Genomic DNA, 17487 nt, shown 5'->3' with positions numbered 1-17487 from the left:
GTGACTTCAGAGTGGAGTTTATTGCTGAGGCTAGTATAGTGAGGCCTAGTCGTGTGTCTGAGCTTGAACTGAGCGTAATTGCATAGTGGTTCGTGAATGTGCGTTCAGAGGCCCACGTGTCCGCTGTGCAGATGTCTAAAATGGGAACATTATCTACCTCCATAGCATTCCTGCACAAATTTCTTGTTGTGTGGGTTCCGATGCCCGGAGGGGCTTCAGTGTAGTGAATAGCACATATGATACCCATTTAGATAATCTTTGCGTCGATATGGCAGAGCTCTTCAATCGTTCTGTTGTTGACACAGAGCATCAAGGTGACTTTCGAAAGCGCTTCATCCTGTCCAGATAAAACACCAAGGCACAGTGCACATCCAATGTGTGCAGGACCGCCTCTTGAGCGCTGGTGTGGTTTTTGATGGAATGTAGGCAAGTGAATTGGTTGGTCGAGGTGGAACGAAGACAATATTTTGGGCATAAACTTAGAACACATCCTAAGTGTCACTTTATCCTTGAAGAATATTGTGTATGGGTGTGAGCCATGAGAGCCCCTAGCTCCCTGACTCTTCACACCAATGTAATGGCAACTAGGAATGCCACTTTCCTAGATAAGTGAAATAAACAGCATGTGGCTAATGGTTCAAAAGGGGCTCTGGTTAGACTTCTAAGAATCAGATTTAGGTCCCATGCAGGCAGGGGTTCTTGGATGTCTGGGTACATATTCTGTATGCTTAGTAATTGGGTGAGCGAATACTGACATTCCGTCTATCTGTTGATGGAAAACTGTGATGGCAGCGAGGTAAACTCCGAGCCCTGAGTTCTTTAAGGTCAATAAATAATCTAGGATTAGTGGAAGTGGTGCCCGGCTTGCAGATATTTGTTTGTTCTGGCACCACAGGAAGAATCTTTTCCATTTTTGGAGGTAAGTAGAACGTGTGTTGTGTTTTCTGCTGTTTATTAACACTTGTTTTACTTGCTCTGAGCAGGTTAGTTCATCGTGGTGCAGCCATGAAGGAGCCATGTCTTCAGGTGAACTTTCTCCAGGTCCAGATGGAGGACTTGACAGTCGTCCTGAAAAATAAGATTCTGTAGGAAAAAGAGAGTGAAAGGTGTGCAGGTTGCCATGTAAGGGAACCATTTCTGTCTGGGCCATGTTGGTACAATGAGTATTATTTTGCCCTGTCGGTTCGTATTTCATGCATCACTCTGGAGATTAGACGTATCAGTGGGAATGCGTATAGAAGAGGAGCATTCCATTTGATGAGGAAAGCATCCCCCAGGTATCATGCTCCTAGTCCTGCTCATGAGCAAAACTTTGGGCATTTCTTGTTCATTGATGTTGTGAACAGGTCTGTGTGTGGGGGGATCCCCACATGTGAAATATATGTAGCGTTAAGTCATCGTTCAGTTCCCATTCGTGCTCTTGGGAAAACTGTCTGCTTAAAGTGTCTGCCATCATGTTCAGTCAGCCCAGGAGGGATGCTGCTGTAACAGATGTGTTTTATGCACCAGTTCCATAGTTTTAAGGCCTTCTTGCATAAGGAGTGGAAACATGCCCCACCTGAAGGTTTATATAGAACATACACACAATGTTGTCCATCAAGACCCTTATCGTTTTGCCTCATAAACTGGGGAGGAAATGTAGGCGCACGTTGCAGACTGCAGGTAATTCAAGCAGGTTGATGTGTAAGAGTGTTTCCATGGGGCGCTACTTGCCTTGGATTGTATGTTGGGTTAGGTGAGCTTCCCATCCAATCAGTGAGGCATCTGCTGTAATTTGTATGGATGGCAGATCCTGTTGAAACGGGATGCTTGAGCAAACTTTTATTGGGTTTGTCCACCCTCACAGTGAATGTGGAGTCGTTTGTGTAGGCTGTGCTTTCGTGGAATATATACCCAGTTCAGCCGCCCTTGAAGTCGGCGTAGGTGCAGTCTGGTGTGTTTTAACAGAAAGGGTGGCCACCACATATCCCAGGAGTTGTAGGCAGGTGTGTGCAGACACCCATGGGCTGAGACCACCGATATGAGGGAGGTCATCACTGTGAATCAGGGCATCGGCAGCGATGCTTTGGCCTCCACTGAGTCCAGGTGTGCTTCTATGAAGTCCAATTGTTGTACTGGAGTTAGGGCAGATTTCTTTCTGTTGATTTGTAGCCCTAGCGAGTGAAAAGAGATGGTCTGTCGAGTGATGTGTAATATTTCCATCTGGGTAGGGCCTTTGAGTAGGCAATCGTCTAAGTACGGGAATACCAGTATTCGCTGTCTGCGCAAGTGAGTAGCTACCACCACTAGGGTTTTGGTAAAGACTCGTGGGGCTGTTGACAGTCCGAATGGTAGTACTCTGCACTGGAAGTGATCTTGTCCCACTAAGAATCATAGGAATCATCTGTGAGCAGCATGGATGGTAATGTGAAAATAAGCACCTTGTTGGTTGAGGGCGGAGAACCAGTCCCCCTCTTCGAGCACAGGGATGATAGAATTCAGTGTGACCATTTTGAATCTGTGGGTACGCACAAATTTGTTGAGTTTTCTGAGATCGAGTATGGGTCGCCAACCTCCGTTTTTCTTTTGAGTCAGGAAATAATGGGAATAAAATCCCTTCCCTCTGTGTTGTGTTGGACGGCCCCTAATTGTAGAAGGTGATGTACTTCTTGTCTCAACAGGTGCTAATGAGAAGGATCCCTGAAGGAGGACAGGGAAGAGGGATGGGTAGGTGGGATGGAGATAAATGGGATGGTATAACCCCTTCGGATGATCTCCAAAACCCGATGGTCCATGGGGACAGTGGACCACATATGGTAAAATGGTCAAAGCCGATCACCAAAGATTTGGGTTGCGTGTTCTTGTGGCGCTGGTTGTCAAGGGAGGTCGCTCAGACCCTTGACCAACGCTTCAAAATTGCATCTTGTTTGGTGATAAATATTATTTAAAAAGTTGACCGGTTAACCAATTAAAGAGAAAGGGAATGGGGCTGCTCTGGCCAGCAGGCGCAAAACCCAGGGCTGCTCCTGGGGTTGACTGGCTGGCGCAGTCTGAGGCTCCGGCCAGCAAGGGCTGCGTTCGGTTAGTGTGGCCCGTGGCTCCAGCCAGGGCTGCGACTGGGGTTGGCCGGCCACCGTGGCCTGCGGGGCTGGGCTTGGCCGGCCAGTGCAGCTGGGGCTATGCTGGCTCACCCAGGCCTCGGGTTTAATGGTTAAGATGGGTTAACCGGTAAGACTAAAGCTTACTGGTTAACTTGTTTACTGTTTTACATCCCTACTGGCTAGGCAGTAATATCGCTGAAAAAGAACTGGGAGCTATAATGGATAGCAAATTGAATGAGTCAATGTGATGCAGTTGCGAAAAAAGGCCAATATTCCAGAATGTCTTAATAGCAGTACTGCAGGTAAGACACAGGAGGTAACTGAGCCGCACTTGCCACCGGCACAGCCTTATCTCTAGTACGGTGTCCAATTCTGGATGCCACACTTTAGGAAAGATGTTGATAAACTGGAAAGAGTCCAGAGCAGAGCAACTAAAAAAATAAATAATGACCTATTCGGAAAGGTTAAAAAACACAGGCATGGTTAGTGTTGAGAAAAGACGACTCAGGGGTGACCTGATAATCTTCAAATATGTTAAGGGCTTTTATAAAAGGGTGGCGATCTATTTGTTCTCCATGTCCACTGAAGGTAGACAGGACAAGAATTAATGGTCTTAATCTACAACCAGGGACATTTAGGTTAGATATTAGGAAAAACTTTCTGATTATAAGTGTAGCTAAGCTCTGGAATAGGTTTCCAAGAGAGGCTGTGGAATCCCATCATTGGAGGTTTTTAAGAAGAGGTTGAATCAACTCCTGTCAGGGATGGTCTGATCCCACCTCAATGCAGGGGACTGGACTTGATGACTTTGAGGTTCCATCTAGACCTACATTTCTATGATAAGGAGTAAGGCAGTCTCTAAGCTAGCCAGGACCCAAAATACTTATGATTTTAGTTATCAAAAGCTACCCCTTGAATTGCATCTGGAAATGACTTGGAAACCAGCGCATACTTCAAAAATTAACAAGTCTTCTGCATCTATCACTGCCAAGGAAGCCAATCCTGCATTAGCTGAAGCTTCTGAGTGGTTGTCAAGGGCAGTCCATGTAAAGTGTATTTGTAGTAATCTGGCCGACACAAAGGTCTGGACAACAGTGTCAAGACCCACATTAAAGGGGGAAGGGAAGATCACAGCCTTCTGCTAAAAACTCTTTGCTTAAGAAAATTCTTTAACTCCAGGAGGACCCGTAAATTTCGAGCCAAGGACAAATACAGTGCTTACTCTCGAACAACAAGGACTGACACCAAACCTGTTGCACCTTCTAGATCTTCCACCATACTTGCCAACATCCTTCTCATCTGCTCTGTGCAAAGCTTCATCTAACTTACTCTCATCCACCAGTTCAAGGACTAGATACTGGGGAAACAGCTAAACTGCACGGCTTGGGTCTGACTGAAGAGACAGGCCTGTCTATTGATGGCACCACAGTCCAAACCATTTCATTCTCTGCCCTTCTGGCATCATGGATGCATTGAACAGAAGGGAAGCCATGTAAACACCCTTGGGGCAGATAAGCAATTACCCAACCCCACTATTTGGGGTGGGGCTTCAGAGGAGAGAACGGAGTAACTGAAGTTTAATTCCACCCACTCAAGTCACTTACACCTCATAGGTCAACACTGAAAGTTGCTGACACCTGGCCTCGTCCATCATTAGCAGTAATCTATCAGGCTCAACACAACAGGGCAGCGTAGGTTATGGGAAGTCATAGGGCTAAAAGCAAGGCAAAATTAAATGTGAGTTATTGATTGAGGCCTCTGTAGAGAGAGTCCCATCCAGCTGGGCTCTGCAGGTACAGAAGATGACAGGCTGATAGAGCTTGGATAGGCTTTGACATCTTAGTCATAATTTTAGAACAACTAATCAATGTCAAATCCCTTCTACGCCTCTTACAGCTCCCCCGCCACTCCCAAAGAGTCTTTAACGTCCCATCATTCCAGGTTACTTCCCAGGCAGATCAACAGGAAGCAGTCACGTGGTAATGCCAATCCATCCACAGAAACCTCTCTGCATAAGCTATGGTTGGCTCTTGGGACGGGGAGGACCCACAATAATACTCAGAGCATGCCAGTCCTACTGCTCCACTTACACCCTTCCCAAAAAGTGATGGTTAGCAATGGCCAAAGTGCTCAGACTTGATGCCGCAAACGCACAGCTCCAAACCCTACATGCTCCAGTACCGTGGTGTCAGGCACAGAGTCTTAAGCATGCAAAGCTGGGCAGGAAATCTCAAGAAAAGGCTCTCAAGAAGTGCCCTTACTTCTAGTAGGGCAGGGAAAAGCGCAGTAGTCTCTCCCAAGGCATCAGCAAGTGCTCCCCCAGCTGAGGTTAGTCAGGGCAGGTATGGGAGAAAGTGAAAGAAAGTTAATTATGCTTTGGCAAAGCTCATTAAATGCTCACACAAGGCGTTGGGTGAAGTTGGCGATGTTTTACTTAATGCAAAATTGATTTGCTTAACTTTGGACCTATTCAGCGCAGTGAAAAACCCAGCAGGACAGGCTCAGACATATGACCTATTTTTACCTTCATCACTGCTCTCTTTGGGGCCTGTTTCTTCCAAACCCAAGCCAAACAGATCAGAGTCATTTTTCAGCTTGAAGGAGTGGATTGTAGGCTTCATGGGCTGAGGAGGCTTTGCTAACGAGGTGTCTTCATCTGAGATGTCAGAGGGGTCTTCTCGGACTGGGAATTCACCCTAGAGAATGAAAGTAGACATATCATGGACCCAATCTCAGCTACCAAGGAGTCTAAACTGATTGCTCAAGCAAAAGCCCCATCTCCCCTCTACCTAGGATAGATTTCTGCTCTCTAAAGGGGAGTTGGGGGGTGGTGGTAGAATGGAGGTATTTTCAAGAAGCTGTCACAGTTTCATCCAAAGGGCAGTTCTACCTATTTCATGCCATGATGGAACTGCCTAGACAGCACTGGAACTGTAGCTCTGGTGTGAAATGCCCTGTGGTGCTTAACATTTGTACTCAAAAGGCCAGCCTCTTGGTGCTGTGGGGTTAAACATGAGTCCCAGATACATCAGGCTTACCAATTGCACTAACAGGCACCGCCATCCTGGAAAACCTTCAAATACAATGGACTCGAACCTATATTGTGCCCTGGCAGAGTCACAGAGGGGAATCCATGCCATCCTGGGGTCAAAAGGCAGCACATATCCAGGGGAAACATTTCATGGGGCTGGAGCAAACCCCCTCTGCTCAAGGAAAGAGGGAGCTGCATCTCCCATGATACAGAGGCTAAAAGCTGGGAAATTGCAGGGGCCAGGTAAAGCCTCAGAAGGCTCCTCTCACCCTGCAGCTGTGCCCTGATCCTGGAGGACAGACATCTCACCATGTTTGCCACTTGACACTTAAGGAGTTAACTTATTTCCTTTACAGTATTCTTAGCACTAGTCCAAACATGACCTGCCTCTCTTGCTGAGCTGCCTTTCCGACTCTGTATGCAGCCCTCCCCGTTAGTGGAAGGGGCACAGCTTCTTTCACTGCTCAACCTGACCAACACATTGTGCACTGAAGAAGCGTTCTTCTATGGAGGGGTATCTCCCTGACGCCACTACAATGCGGCGCTTCCCAGCAAATCCTGCTGTCTAATCAGGTACCAGAAGTCATAACCTTGCTCAGAAAGCCACTGTTTTTACAGTGAAATACTTGGAACGGTGAGCATTGGCCACACTAAGAGAACAGAGTGTTACTGAATGAGGCCAGTATGACACATGGCCAACGTCATGGACAAACTAGGACAGGTTTCAGAGTAACAGCCGTGTTAGTCTGTAGTCGCAAAATGAAAAGGAGGACTTGTGGCACCTTAGAGACGAACCAATTTATTTGAGCATAAGCTTTCGTGAGCTACAGCTCACTTCATCGGATGCATACACTAGGATAGTGACTCTCCCCACACAATCATGATGTGACATCAAACCAACTCTACAGGAGCCCTCTACAGTTACTGACTCAGTATACAGTACTTTGTCTGCAAGCATAGGGGCTTCTTTACACAGTCAATCATGGCTAGTTGTTTCTGTACAGATGAGCCTAATGGTTCTAACTGTGGACTATCTAAGGCAGGGACATCCAGAGTTTGCTCACGTAAAGGCCACAACAGGGAACTGCTAGGATCTCTAAGAATTCACTGACTTCTCTCATCTTTAATATGAAGGAAGGCCCAGGGGAGATGCCAGGTCCTCTCTGATCTGGGCAGTCTTTTGCAGGTTGCATCTATGTTAAAGTTGAGCAGCTGCAACCTATCTTGGGAATGTCGTGGATATGCTATGGATACTCCAACTTTAGCTGTATGTTGGATTGCCCCTCTATAATGGCATTTGGGGCTTCAATAGACTTTGCCAAGCAAAGGAAGGATTCAACACAACTTCACCATGGCTTTTCGATTCTTGTGTTAAAAACAGGGAACTGTGTGCACACATTCACTCTCCCTCCCTCCTCTTTCCCCATTCTCCCCCCCTCCCCCAACCTTTAGTACACGAAGATCCAGATAAAAAATCCTCAGCATTTGGGTTTCATACTTTCCATGTGGCTGCTTGAGCTCAGAGTTTATCTACAGTTACTGAAAATAATCTGTATTAGGGCTGTCGATTAATTGCAGTTAACTCACACAATTAATTCAAAAAAATTAACTGTGATAAAAAAAATTAATCGCCATTAGTCACACTGTTAAACAACAGAATACCAATTTAAATTTATTAAATTTTTTGGATTTTTTCTACATTTTCAAATATATTGATTTCTATTACAACAAAGAATACGAAGTGTACACTGCTCACTTTACATTATAATTTTTATTACAAATATTTGCACTGTAAAAATGATACACAAAAATAGTATTTTTCAGTTCACCACATACAAGTACTGTAGTGCAATCTCTTTATCATGAAAGTGTAACTTACAAATGTAGTTTTTTTTGTTACATAACTGCACTCAAACAAAACAATGTAAAACTTCAGAGCCTACAAATGCGCTCAGTCCTACTTCTTGTTCAGCCAGTTGTTAAGACAAACAAGTTTGTTTACATTTACAGGAGATACTGCTGACTGCTTCTTATTTACAATGTCACCTGAACGTGAGAACAGGCGTTCACATGGCACTTTTGTACCTTGCAATGCTGGTTATTTATGTGCCAGATATACTAAATATTCGTATGCCCCTTCATGCTTCGGCCACCATTCCGGAGGACATGCTTCTGTGCTGATCATGATTGTTAAAAAAAATGCATTCATTAAATTTTTGACTAAACTCCTTGGGGGAGAATTCTATGTCCCCTGCTCTGTTTTACACGTGCATTCTGCCATGTACTTCATGTTCTAGCAGTCGTGGATGATGACCCAGCACATGTTCATTTTAAGAACACTTTTGCTGTAGATTTGACAAAATGCAGAGAAGGCACCAGTGTGAGATTTCTAAGGATAGATACAGCACTTGACCCAAGGTTTAAGTATCTGAAGTGCCTTCCAAAATCTGAGAGGGACGAGGTGTGGAGCACGCTTTCAGATGTCTTAAAAGAGCAACACTCCGATGCGGAAACTACAGAACCCGAACCACCAAAAGAAAATCAACTTTCTGCTGCTGGCATCTGACTCAGATGATGAAAGTGAACATGCGTCGGCCCGCTCTGCTTTGGATCGTTATCGAGTAGAACCTGCCATCAGCATGGATGCATATATTCTGGAATGGTGGTTGAAGCATGAAGGGACATATGAATCTTTTGTGCATCTGCCACATAAAGGGATAGCTCAGTGGTTTGAGTATTGGCCTGCTAAATCCAGGGTTGTGAGTTCAATCCTTGAGGGGGGCCATTTAGGGATCTGGGGCAAAAATTGGGGATTGGTCCTGCTTTGAGCAGGGGGTTGCACGAGATGACCTGCTGAGGTCCCTTCCAACCCTGGTATTCTATGATAAATATCTTGCGATGCCGGCTACAACAGTGCCATGCAAACATTTACTCTCACTTTCAGGTGACATTGTAAACAAGACACGGGCAGCATTATCTCCTGAAAATTGTAACCAAACTTGTTTGTCTGAGCGATTGGCTGACGTAGGATTGAGTGAACTTTTAGATACTAAAATTTTACATTGTTTTATTTTTGAATGCAGTTATTTTTTGTACATAATTCTACATTTGTAAACTTCAACTTTCATATAAAGAGATTGCACTACAGTACTTCTATTAGGTGAATTGAAAAACACTATTTCTTTTGTTTTTTACAATGCAAATATTTGCAATCGAAAATAAATATAAAGCAAGCACTGTACACTTTGTATTCTCTGTTGTAATTGAAATCAATCTATTGGAAAATATGTAGAAAACATCCAAAAATATTTAAATAAATGGTATTCTATTATTGTTTAATGGTGCGATTGTGATTAATTTTTTTAATCGCTTGACAGCCCTACTCTGTATACTTAAAAATACAACTGAGAGACGCTACCATTCGGCTTCAACAATGAGAAGAACATTAGTGGCCTGTGTTTGAACAATAATGCTCTTCAGATGGTTTAACCCTTGTCTTGCAGCTGGCGCTCTTGGGATACTTGGAGATCAGACAAGATCACTCCATTGCTGCTTCTAGGCTGTGCTAGAAAGCAGTGACGCATGCATGTTATTTACCACTTTCTTCCTTTGGCTGTCAGACTCCTCGCTTTCAAAGTCCGGGTCATCCATCACAAATGAAAGCATCTGGGTGGCTATCGGTCCCTCCTGATCACTGTCAGACTCCTCAGGCTTTTCTTCTTTGCTCCCCTTCAGTTTGGAAGCCGAGTCCTTGTTCTGGGACATGGTCCTTTGTGCCTGGACTGATGCTGTCTCTGTAGGAGCAGCAGCTCCAGTGGCTGGCAGATCGATGGGGAGCTTTGGGCTGCTGTGTTTCTCAGATCCAGAATGGGGAGGTAAGCTGCCTGGAGGCTTCTGGTCAGGTGCTTTGGTGGAAGCTGCTTCCTTTTGTGGTTTAACTGAATTTTTGGAAGACCTTTAAAAAAGGTAACAAGTTGTCAGCTACAACTCTAACAACCTCAAAAGGGTGAGCTTGGAGCCCTCCCATCATATCCCAGCTAAGTGCAGGCCCACTAAGTCACAAGGAGCCAGGTGTGGTGGAAACAAAGAGGGAAATGTCCACCTTGGATCCATCAGGAGTGGTCCCACCACACAATTAAGCTGCCCCAATGGGCTGTTTCAGAAGGTCAGACCGCTGGAGTAAGGAAGATATTGGAATCTGCCAGACTCCACCAGGGACACTGGAATGTTAATGTTTGACTAATACTTTTCTCCATTACAATTGAGGCCTCCCTGATCATATGGAAAGGGGGAAGCATAACTAGTTGATTTTGTTAGAAATCAGTTTCATATAGACAAATATTTCCTTATTCAGATCCTCCCAAAGAGGCAGCACTCGAAGGGATAGAGGAACGTTGATTAAAAGCGCGGGATTTATACAGTCACAGTCTTAGCAAGTTGGAACCCCTGGCTTTCATCCTATGACCTCATGCCAAATCCCTTCTCCTGCATGAAGGAAAGGAGGACTTGTGGCACCTTAGAGACCAGGACTAACTGTGAGCCCTCGGGAGACAGGAGGTATCTTAACACAACATGCGTTATCTTTCTTATGACACTCAGATAGTGACAGTGTTTGAGGAAAACCAAGAGGCTCCACCTCTTTCCTGTACTCTTCCATGTCTACTCCCCTTATCTCTCACACTGAACAAGTGAAACAAAGTGACTAATAGTAACTAATCAGTTAGCGGAACCTATTCTAGGGGATTTCTCTCATCTACACCTAAGCAGTGATGAGACTCTATAGGTTTTATACTAGCACTCAGACCCTGGAAATCTTTCTGGCAGTAAGCCAAATGCTGAAAGATAGCCCAGACATCCCTGAGGACACAAATACTTGAGATCAACGCACTTGCTTGTGGGCAAAGCCCTGTTGCATTATTTATATGACGGCACACTTCCTATTCCATGCAATTTACACCATATTCTGTGGGCTCCAATCTCCAGCAAGAGCAGCAATGCCATTCCGCCATGCCAAAGTGCTGCTTGTTTTGGTGCACAGAGAGGGCATCACAAGCGCCGTCTGTGCCCTAAGCAATGAGTCTTGAGACCCACCCACACCCACTATGAAAAAGTGCTCAACGGCTTACCCAGCTCCTCTTGTTCAAATTTTGGAAGAAGGCTGGGCCACTCCCTCATGAAGAGCGGCTCACACTCTGTGGAAGGATTGCTTGATATGACAAATCAAGTTAGCCCTTTGGCTCCATTTGTGTTACAATTTCATCCAAACTGAATAAACTGGATGGTGATCAGTAATACTACTATGCACTTCCATAGCACCTTCCATCAGAGAATCTGTAGTTTGTGAACTGTTGCAAAGTTGGCCTCAGTTGGTGAGGCACAGATAACCCCATTTTACAGCTAGGGAAACAGGCTCAGTGAGATTAAGTGAGCTGGTTAAGGCCACAGTGAGTCAGTGGCAGGACTGAAAAAAGACCTACATCTCCCAACTCCCAGTTTCATACTTTAGCTAGTAGACTATACTCCTTCATACCATTGTGTCTTGTAGTCAATGTCAATGTCTTCATCAGCCACGACGGTGACCATAGCATCCTCCATTTCTGCCTCCTCCTCACTTGACAAAGTAATATTTTTGCTTGGTACAAGTTCTGTTGCCAATGAGGGTTTGCTGGGCACTTTGTCATCTAGATCCAGATCATCTTGGAAACCAGCTACCATGGGATTCCCTCCAAGAGCCTCCCCATCACTGTAAGATACAGAAGTGTTAAACAGAACCCCTCAGGGTGCATTCAGATGCATACACTCCTACTTCTAGAATGCAAACGAAGCACTGGTGTTCCAGACTAATGCAACCTGAGTTCTAGGATCTCTTCCCTACCTTAATGGAGGGCCATCTGTGGTTAGTCCGGGTCATCTGAAGATACCAGTGTCCTATTTGACCGTGCACTCCCTGACCTGCCATAGAGCTCAGGCAGTATCTGATCACCAGAGCCAGAGGCCTGGCACAGCCCAAGTTCCACACTGGATTATAACATGGGGAGTGTGGTGGGGCAGCAAGTAGTGGTCAGTACAACCAAGATCTTGGGTGAGACCTCACAGCTGCAGAACATCTTTGTGCCTCAGCGAGGACTTTACGGGAACATTTCCCGAACACTGTGCACGGTATGAGTTAATTAAAAACCAACAGGAATCGCATGCCTTAATCCCCATGTCCTGTGATTCAGAAATATCCCATATTGTCACAGTGGCAGGAATATACCTTCAGCTTTTAGCTCCTCTGTGTTAATTCTATTCTATAGTGCTCCCTGAAGTAGGCAGCTACCCAGACACTATAACAATGCTTAACATTCCCCAAATTAAATTAACCTAAGGACACATTTTAGAGTGTAAGAGCCCTTAAGGCTCCCTTGACTGAACAGGGTTATGGATTCTGAGACATCTTGATAGGGAGTTTCACTGCAGAATTATAAACTGGGAATTCTTGGCTTGATTTCCCAAGGACCTGCCATATTAATGCTTTCCTCAAGATTTGCTCACGTCAGGAATACAGATTATTTTCACAATTCAGACCCAGGAGACTTTATATCCCCTTTCCTTATCCTGCCTGCTTTCTCTATTAAGTAGTTTTTATTCAGAGAGGATCATTTGCTTTTGATAAATGGATGTATTATGTTGGTGTCCAAACCACATAGAACATTCACCTTCCTTTTAATGACTTGTTAAAGATTTCACAAACTCATCTCATTAGCTTCCAAATACAAAAAATAACATTTATGGCATGTGATGGTTAACACTTCAGAGGGTTAAAGGAAGGCACTGGGACTCCTCCTCAGGTGGGAGGGATAGCTCAGTGGTTTGAGCATTGGCCTGCTAAACCCAGGGTTGTGAGTACAATCCTTGAGGGGGCCATTTAGGGATCTGGGGCAAAAATTGGGGACTGGTCCTGCTTTGAGCAGGGGGTTGGACCAGATGACCTCCTGAGGTCCCTTCCAACCCTGATAGTCTATGATTCTATGACTGACTAATCGTCCCTCAAGCTTCAGACCTGGTTTTCTAGTTGGTGTCTATCATCACTCTGACCCCCCCGGCCAATGCCCAGCAGGACACTGACCAGCTGTGGAGGGTGGAAACTGCCACACGTGCTTGCTAAAGGAACATGATGTTCAAAGGACTTTAGTTGATTCCATTTCTACTCACCCAGCCATTTTTTTTTTTTTTTTTTACAGACTATCATTCTCAAGTGGATGGTCTCAGGAATTTGTACCTTTACCAACTGAGTGTGTATGATGGAGAGAGCTCATTTCAAATTTGACACTGCGGTAAGTGTTGATTTCAACTGACCATTTGCCTAGATCATCATGCAACATTCAGGTTTTACATGCAATCCCCTTGGGGATTCCTCTGCCTCCCTTCTGGAGTGCTAAAGAGATCCTCTGCTTTCTAAACACTACAGCCACCAATGCTCCAGCTGAGGGAGGCTGCCCAGGATTCCTTCTAGAGCCCAACACTGCTGCTGCCACGATGAACCAAAGAGGTGTTGACTGCTGAGCATTAGGGACATGTTGCCCCCCAGGCTGAGTGGGTTGCCACTGCAGCCCTCACAGCCCACACCAGACTCATGAACAAGAGAGAACTGGCTCCTGAACCCTGATCTCCCATATAAGAGGGCACAGCCTCACCCCAGGCTCACCCCACAAAAACGAACTAAAACATGACACTGGGGGAAAGGGAGGGAGGGGTGTTAAAAAGAGGTTTCTGGGGATTAAAAAGAATGTGAGTGAATTTCCCTTAAATGTCTTAGAAACAATGCTGCAGGTGGCTTTATTTTAAAATGCTATTGGTGGCGTGACATGCTCTAGAAACCTCACTCTCTAGATTATAGTACTGTCTTGAATATACAGCAGTAGCTTAATTAATGCAACTATAGCTATCACCTGCTGTTAGTGCAATTATCTTCCCACCAATCAGCACACACACTAGACTTAGGCACGGATCTTTAAAATGTCCTCAGTCTGGATAGAGAGAACATGTACACGCACAGGTGAACAAAGTGGCTCATCCCCACATGCAGCATATATGTAAAGAGACTGACTGCCTCCATCACTAGCTTCTACACAAATCTCCTAGCTGCAGCTTAAACAGCAAAACAATGAAGTGAAAATACATCAGGAAAAACACTGCTGCAATACAAACAAGGTCCGACAATGCAAAATTAGTATCACCTTGTGGCACTGACTCGCGGGTTGGAAGGAACTCGCAAAGAATGCAAAAATAAGCATACTGCACCAGTCTCAACAGCCTGCCAAACCTGCATTAATCCTGCGCTACTGTGGTCCCCAATATGGGCACCCAGCACCAAAGAAGTAGGAGATTTAAGGTAAACCCTGCTGACATGACGCCAAAGAACATGCTAGGTGAGGCCCCCCATACTGAGGCTCAGTGGCATATAGGGCAAACTCCATTTCAAATCCTGAGTGTACTGCTTTCAGTTCAGAAGAAACGGAGCAGCCTTAGCTCTCTCCCTAATGTACCTTCCCCTACAGAGAGGCTGAACAAACTCCTCCTGCCACTTTAATTTAGGAGCTAGAGAAACAGAGGGGAAGGAACTAAAATCTAGTTCAGCAAGGAAGCTGGAGGGAACTTGTGCTGTGGGAGAGGGGTGGTATGAGCATGCGCCAGGGCAAGGGGAGGCTCCACAGTGTGAAGGAAACCCTGTCCTCAGTTCCCCTCACTTGCACTCTCAACACAGCTGGGTGACACTACCGAAACAGCTGTCCATGGAGGTGTATATGGGGGGGAGTGGGGAGGGCAAGAAAACGACTGGGACGACAGACAAGTTCAGAGTGATGCAGATTTAAGGATATAGAAAGATAACTAGATGGTTAGTAAAGATAAAAGTCTAGTGAGGTGGTGAAAACAGATCCACAGCTTCACACAGAACTCACCTTTCTAATCCTGTATCCCACCCATAAGCATAACTTAACTACTTCCGGCAAGGCCAGGAACAGAGAAGAAATGGGGACGTCTATTCTGAGTCTGATAAGCTTCTTTAATACCCTTCAAATACATCTTAGCACAGTGCATCAGACTAAGGATAAGCCAGGCAAGCCCTGTGACCGGGAAATAGGAAATATAACTGTCTCAATGAGCTGCTCAAGGAACATATATTTCAAGAGTTCTCCCTATACACTGCAGGACAGAAAACAGGCCTTAAAAAAACCAACAACAACAAAAATGGAACTTGGGACACATAATCCCATAAGTCTTCAAAGACTTGTCCTTGTGCTGGTTGTTAGCCATGTGATTCCAATTTACTTTAAAGAGGAATTACATAGCTCAGCCGTTCTCAGCTTGTGGTCTGTGAACAACCCACAGTCCTCCCATGGGGCTGGCTCACTTCCAGCAGCTAGGCCACATTTCAAGACTGCTAAAGTACACAAATATATTGCTCTAATATGACTTTTCCATGTCAGTAATTGGTGCAGTGGCCAAAGGGATATTATGGAATCACAAGGGGACGGAAGGGGTCCACAAAGCATAACATGGTCAACACTGAAATCATTTGAGAATCCCTGATATAGCAAAAACCATGTAGCATCCTAATGCCAGTTTGATGTTGCTGCTGCCTCTTCAGTTCATGGAGCAGGTCCTCAAAGAATCAATCCTGAAGCACTTAGAGGAGAGGAAAGTGATCAGGAACAGTCAGCATGGATTCACCAAGGGAAGGTCATGCCTGACTAATCTAATCGCCTTCTATGATGAGATTACTGGTTCTGTGGATGAAGGGAAAAGCAGTGGATGTATTGTTTCTTGACTTTAGCAAAGCTTTTGACACAGTCTCCCACAGTATTCTTGTCAGCAAGTTAAAGAAGTACGGGCTGGATGAATGCACTATAAGGTGGGTAGAAAGTTGGCTAGATTGTCAGGCTCAACAGTAGTGATCAATGGCTCCATGTCTAGTTGGCAGCCGGTGTCAAGTGGAGTGCCCCAGGGGTCGGTCCTGGGGCTGGTTTTGTTCAATATCTTCATAAATGATCTGGAGGATGGTGTGGATTGCACTCTCAGCAAATTTGTGGATGATACTAAACTGGGAGGAATGGTAGATACGATGGAGGGCAGGGATAGGATACAGAGGGACCTAGACAAATTGGAGGATTGGGCCAAAAGAAATCTGATGAGGTTCAATAAGGATAAGTGCAGGGTCCTGCACTTAGGACGGAAGAACGCAATGCACAGCTACAGACTAGGGACCGAATGGCTAGGCAGCAGTTCTGCGGAAAAGGACCTAGGGGTTACAGGGGACGAGAAGCTGGATATGAGTCAGCAGTGTGCCCTTGTTGCCAAGAAGGCCAATGGCATTTTGGGATGTATAAGTAGGGGCATAGCGAGCAGATCAAGGGACGTGATCGTCCCCCTCTATTCGACATTGGTGAGGCCTCATCTGGAGTACTGTGTCCAGTTTTGGGCCCCACACTACAAGAAAGATGTGGATAAATTGGAAAGAGTCCAGCGGATTGAGTTCAATCCTTGAGGGGGCCATTTAGGGATCTGGGGCAAAAATTGAGGATTGGTCCTGCTTTGAGCAGGGGGTTGGACAAGATGATCTCCTGAGGTCTCTTCCAACCCTGATATTCTATGATTCTATGAAGGGCAACAAAAATGATTAGGGGTCTGGAACACATGACTTCTGAGGAGAGGCTGAGGGAACTGGGATTGTTTAGTCTGCAGAAGAGAAGAATGAGGGGGGATTTGACAGCTGCTTTCAACTACCTGAGAGGTGGTTCCAGAGAGGATGGTTCTAGACTATTCTCAGTGGTAGAAGAGGACAGGACAAGGAGTAATGGTCTCAAGTTGCAGTGGGGGAGGTTTAGGTTGGATATTAGGAAAAACTTTTTCACTAGGAGGGTGGTGAAACACTGGAATGCGTTGCCTAGGGAGGTGGTGGAATCTCCTTTCTTAGAAGTTTTTAAGGTCAGGCTTGACAAAGCCCTGGCTGGGATGATTTAATTAGGGACTGGTCCTGCTTTTGAGCAGGGGGTTGGACTAGATGACCTCCTGAGGTCCCTTCCAACCATGATATTCTATGATATGATTCTATAGCACAGAAAGAAAACATGTCAAGGCAAAGCAAAAGTGTTCTTCTGAATGAAGTCACCACACTAGTAAGTCTCATGAAGGGCTCAATTACAAGAAATCCTACTCCACTGTATCTAGGATGGGCATCTAAAGGTTATGCCTACATTAGCACTTTTGTCAGTAAAAAAAATGGTTACCTACCTTCTCATAACTGTTGTTCTTTGAGATGTGTTGCTCATGTCCATTCCAAGTAGGCGTATGCATGCTGCGTGCACAATCACCGGAAGGTTTTTCCCCTAGCGG

At 45.3% G+C, this 17487-nt stretch overlaps 1 protein-coding gene across 11 annotated transcripts in view; it reads right to left on the bottom strand.

Annotated features, from left to right (window-relative positions):
- Positions 1-17487, bottom strand: part of RABL6 (RAB, member RAS oncogene family like 6) — a 121766-nt gene that overhangs the window by 7094 nt on the left and 97185 nt on the right. For all 11 annotated transcript variants that reach the window (XM_073314659.1, XM_073314655.1, XM_073314653.1 and 8 more), the window contains 3 exons: positions 11642-11854; positions 9709-10066; positions 5605-5776 (listed from right to left, as the gene is read on the bottom strand). In XM_073314659.1, coding sequence (XP_073170760.1) covers positions 5605-5776; positions 9709-10066; positions 11642-11854 — 743 coding nt within the window. The remainder of the gene's footprint in view (positions 1-5604; positions 5777-9708; positions 10067-11641; positions 11855-17487) is intronic.

Source organism: Lepidochelys kempii, chromosome 16 (assembly GCF_965140265.1).
Source record: "Lepidochelys kempii isolate rLepKem1 chromosome 16, rLepKem1.hap2, whole genome shotgun sequence".
NCBI classification, from domain to species: Eukaryota; Metazoa; Chordata; order Testudines; family Cheloniidae; genus Lepidochelys; species Lepidochelys kempii.
The sequence above is the reverse complement of the archived record's forward strand: the minus strand, read 5'-3'. Positions and strand labels throughout refer to the sequence as shown.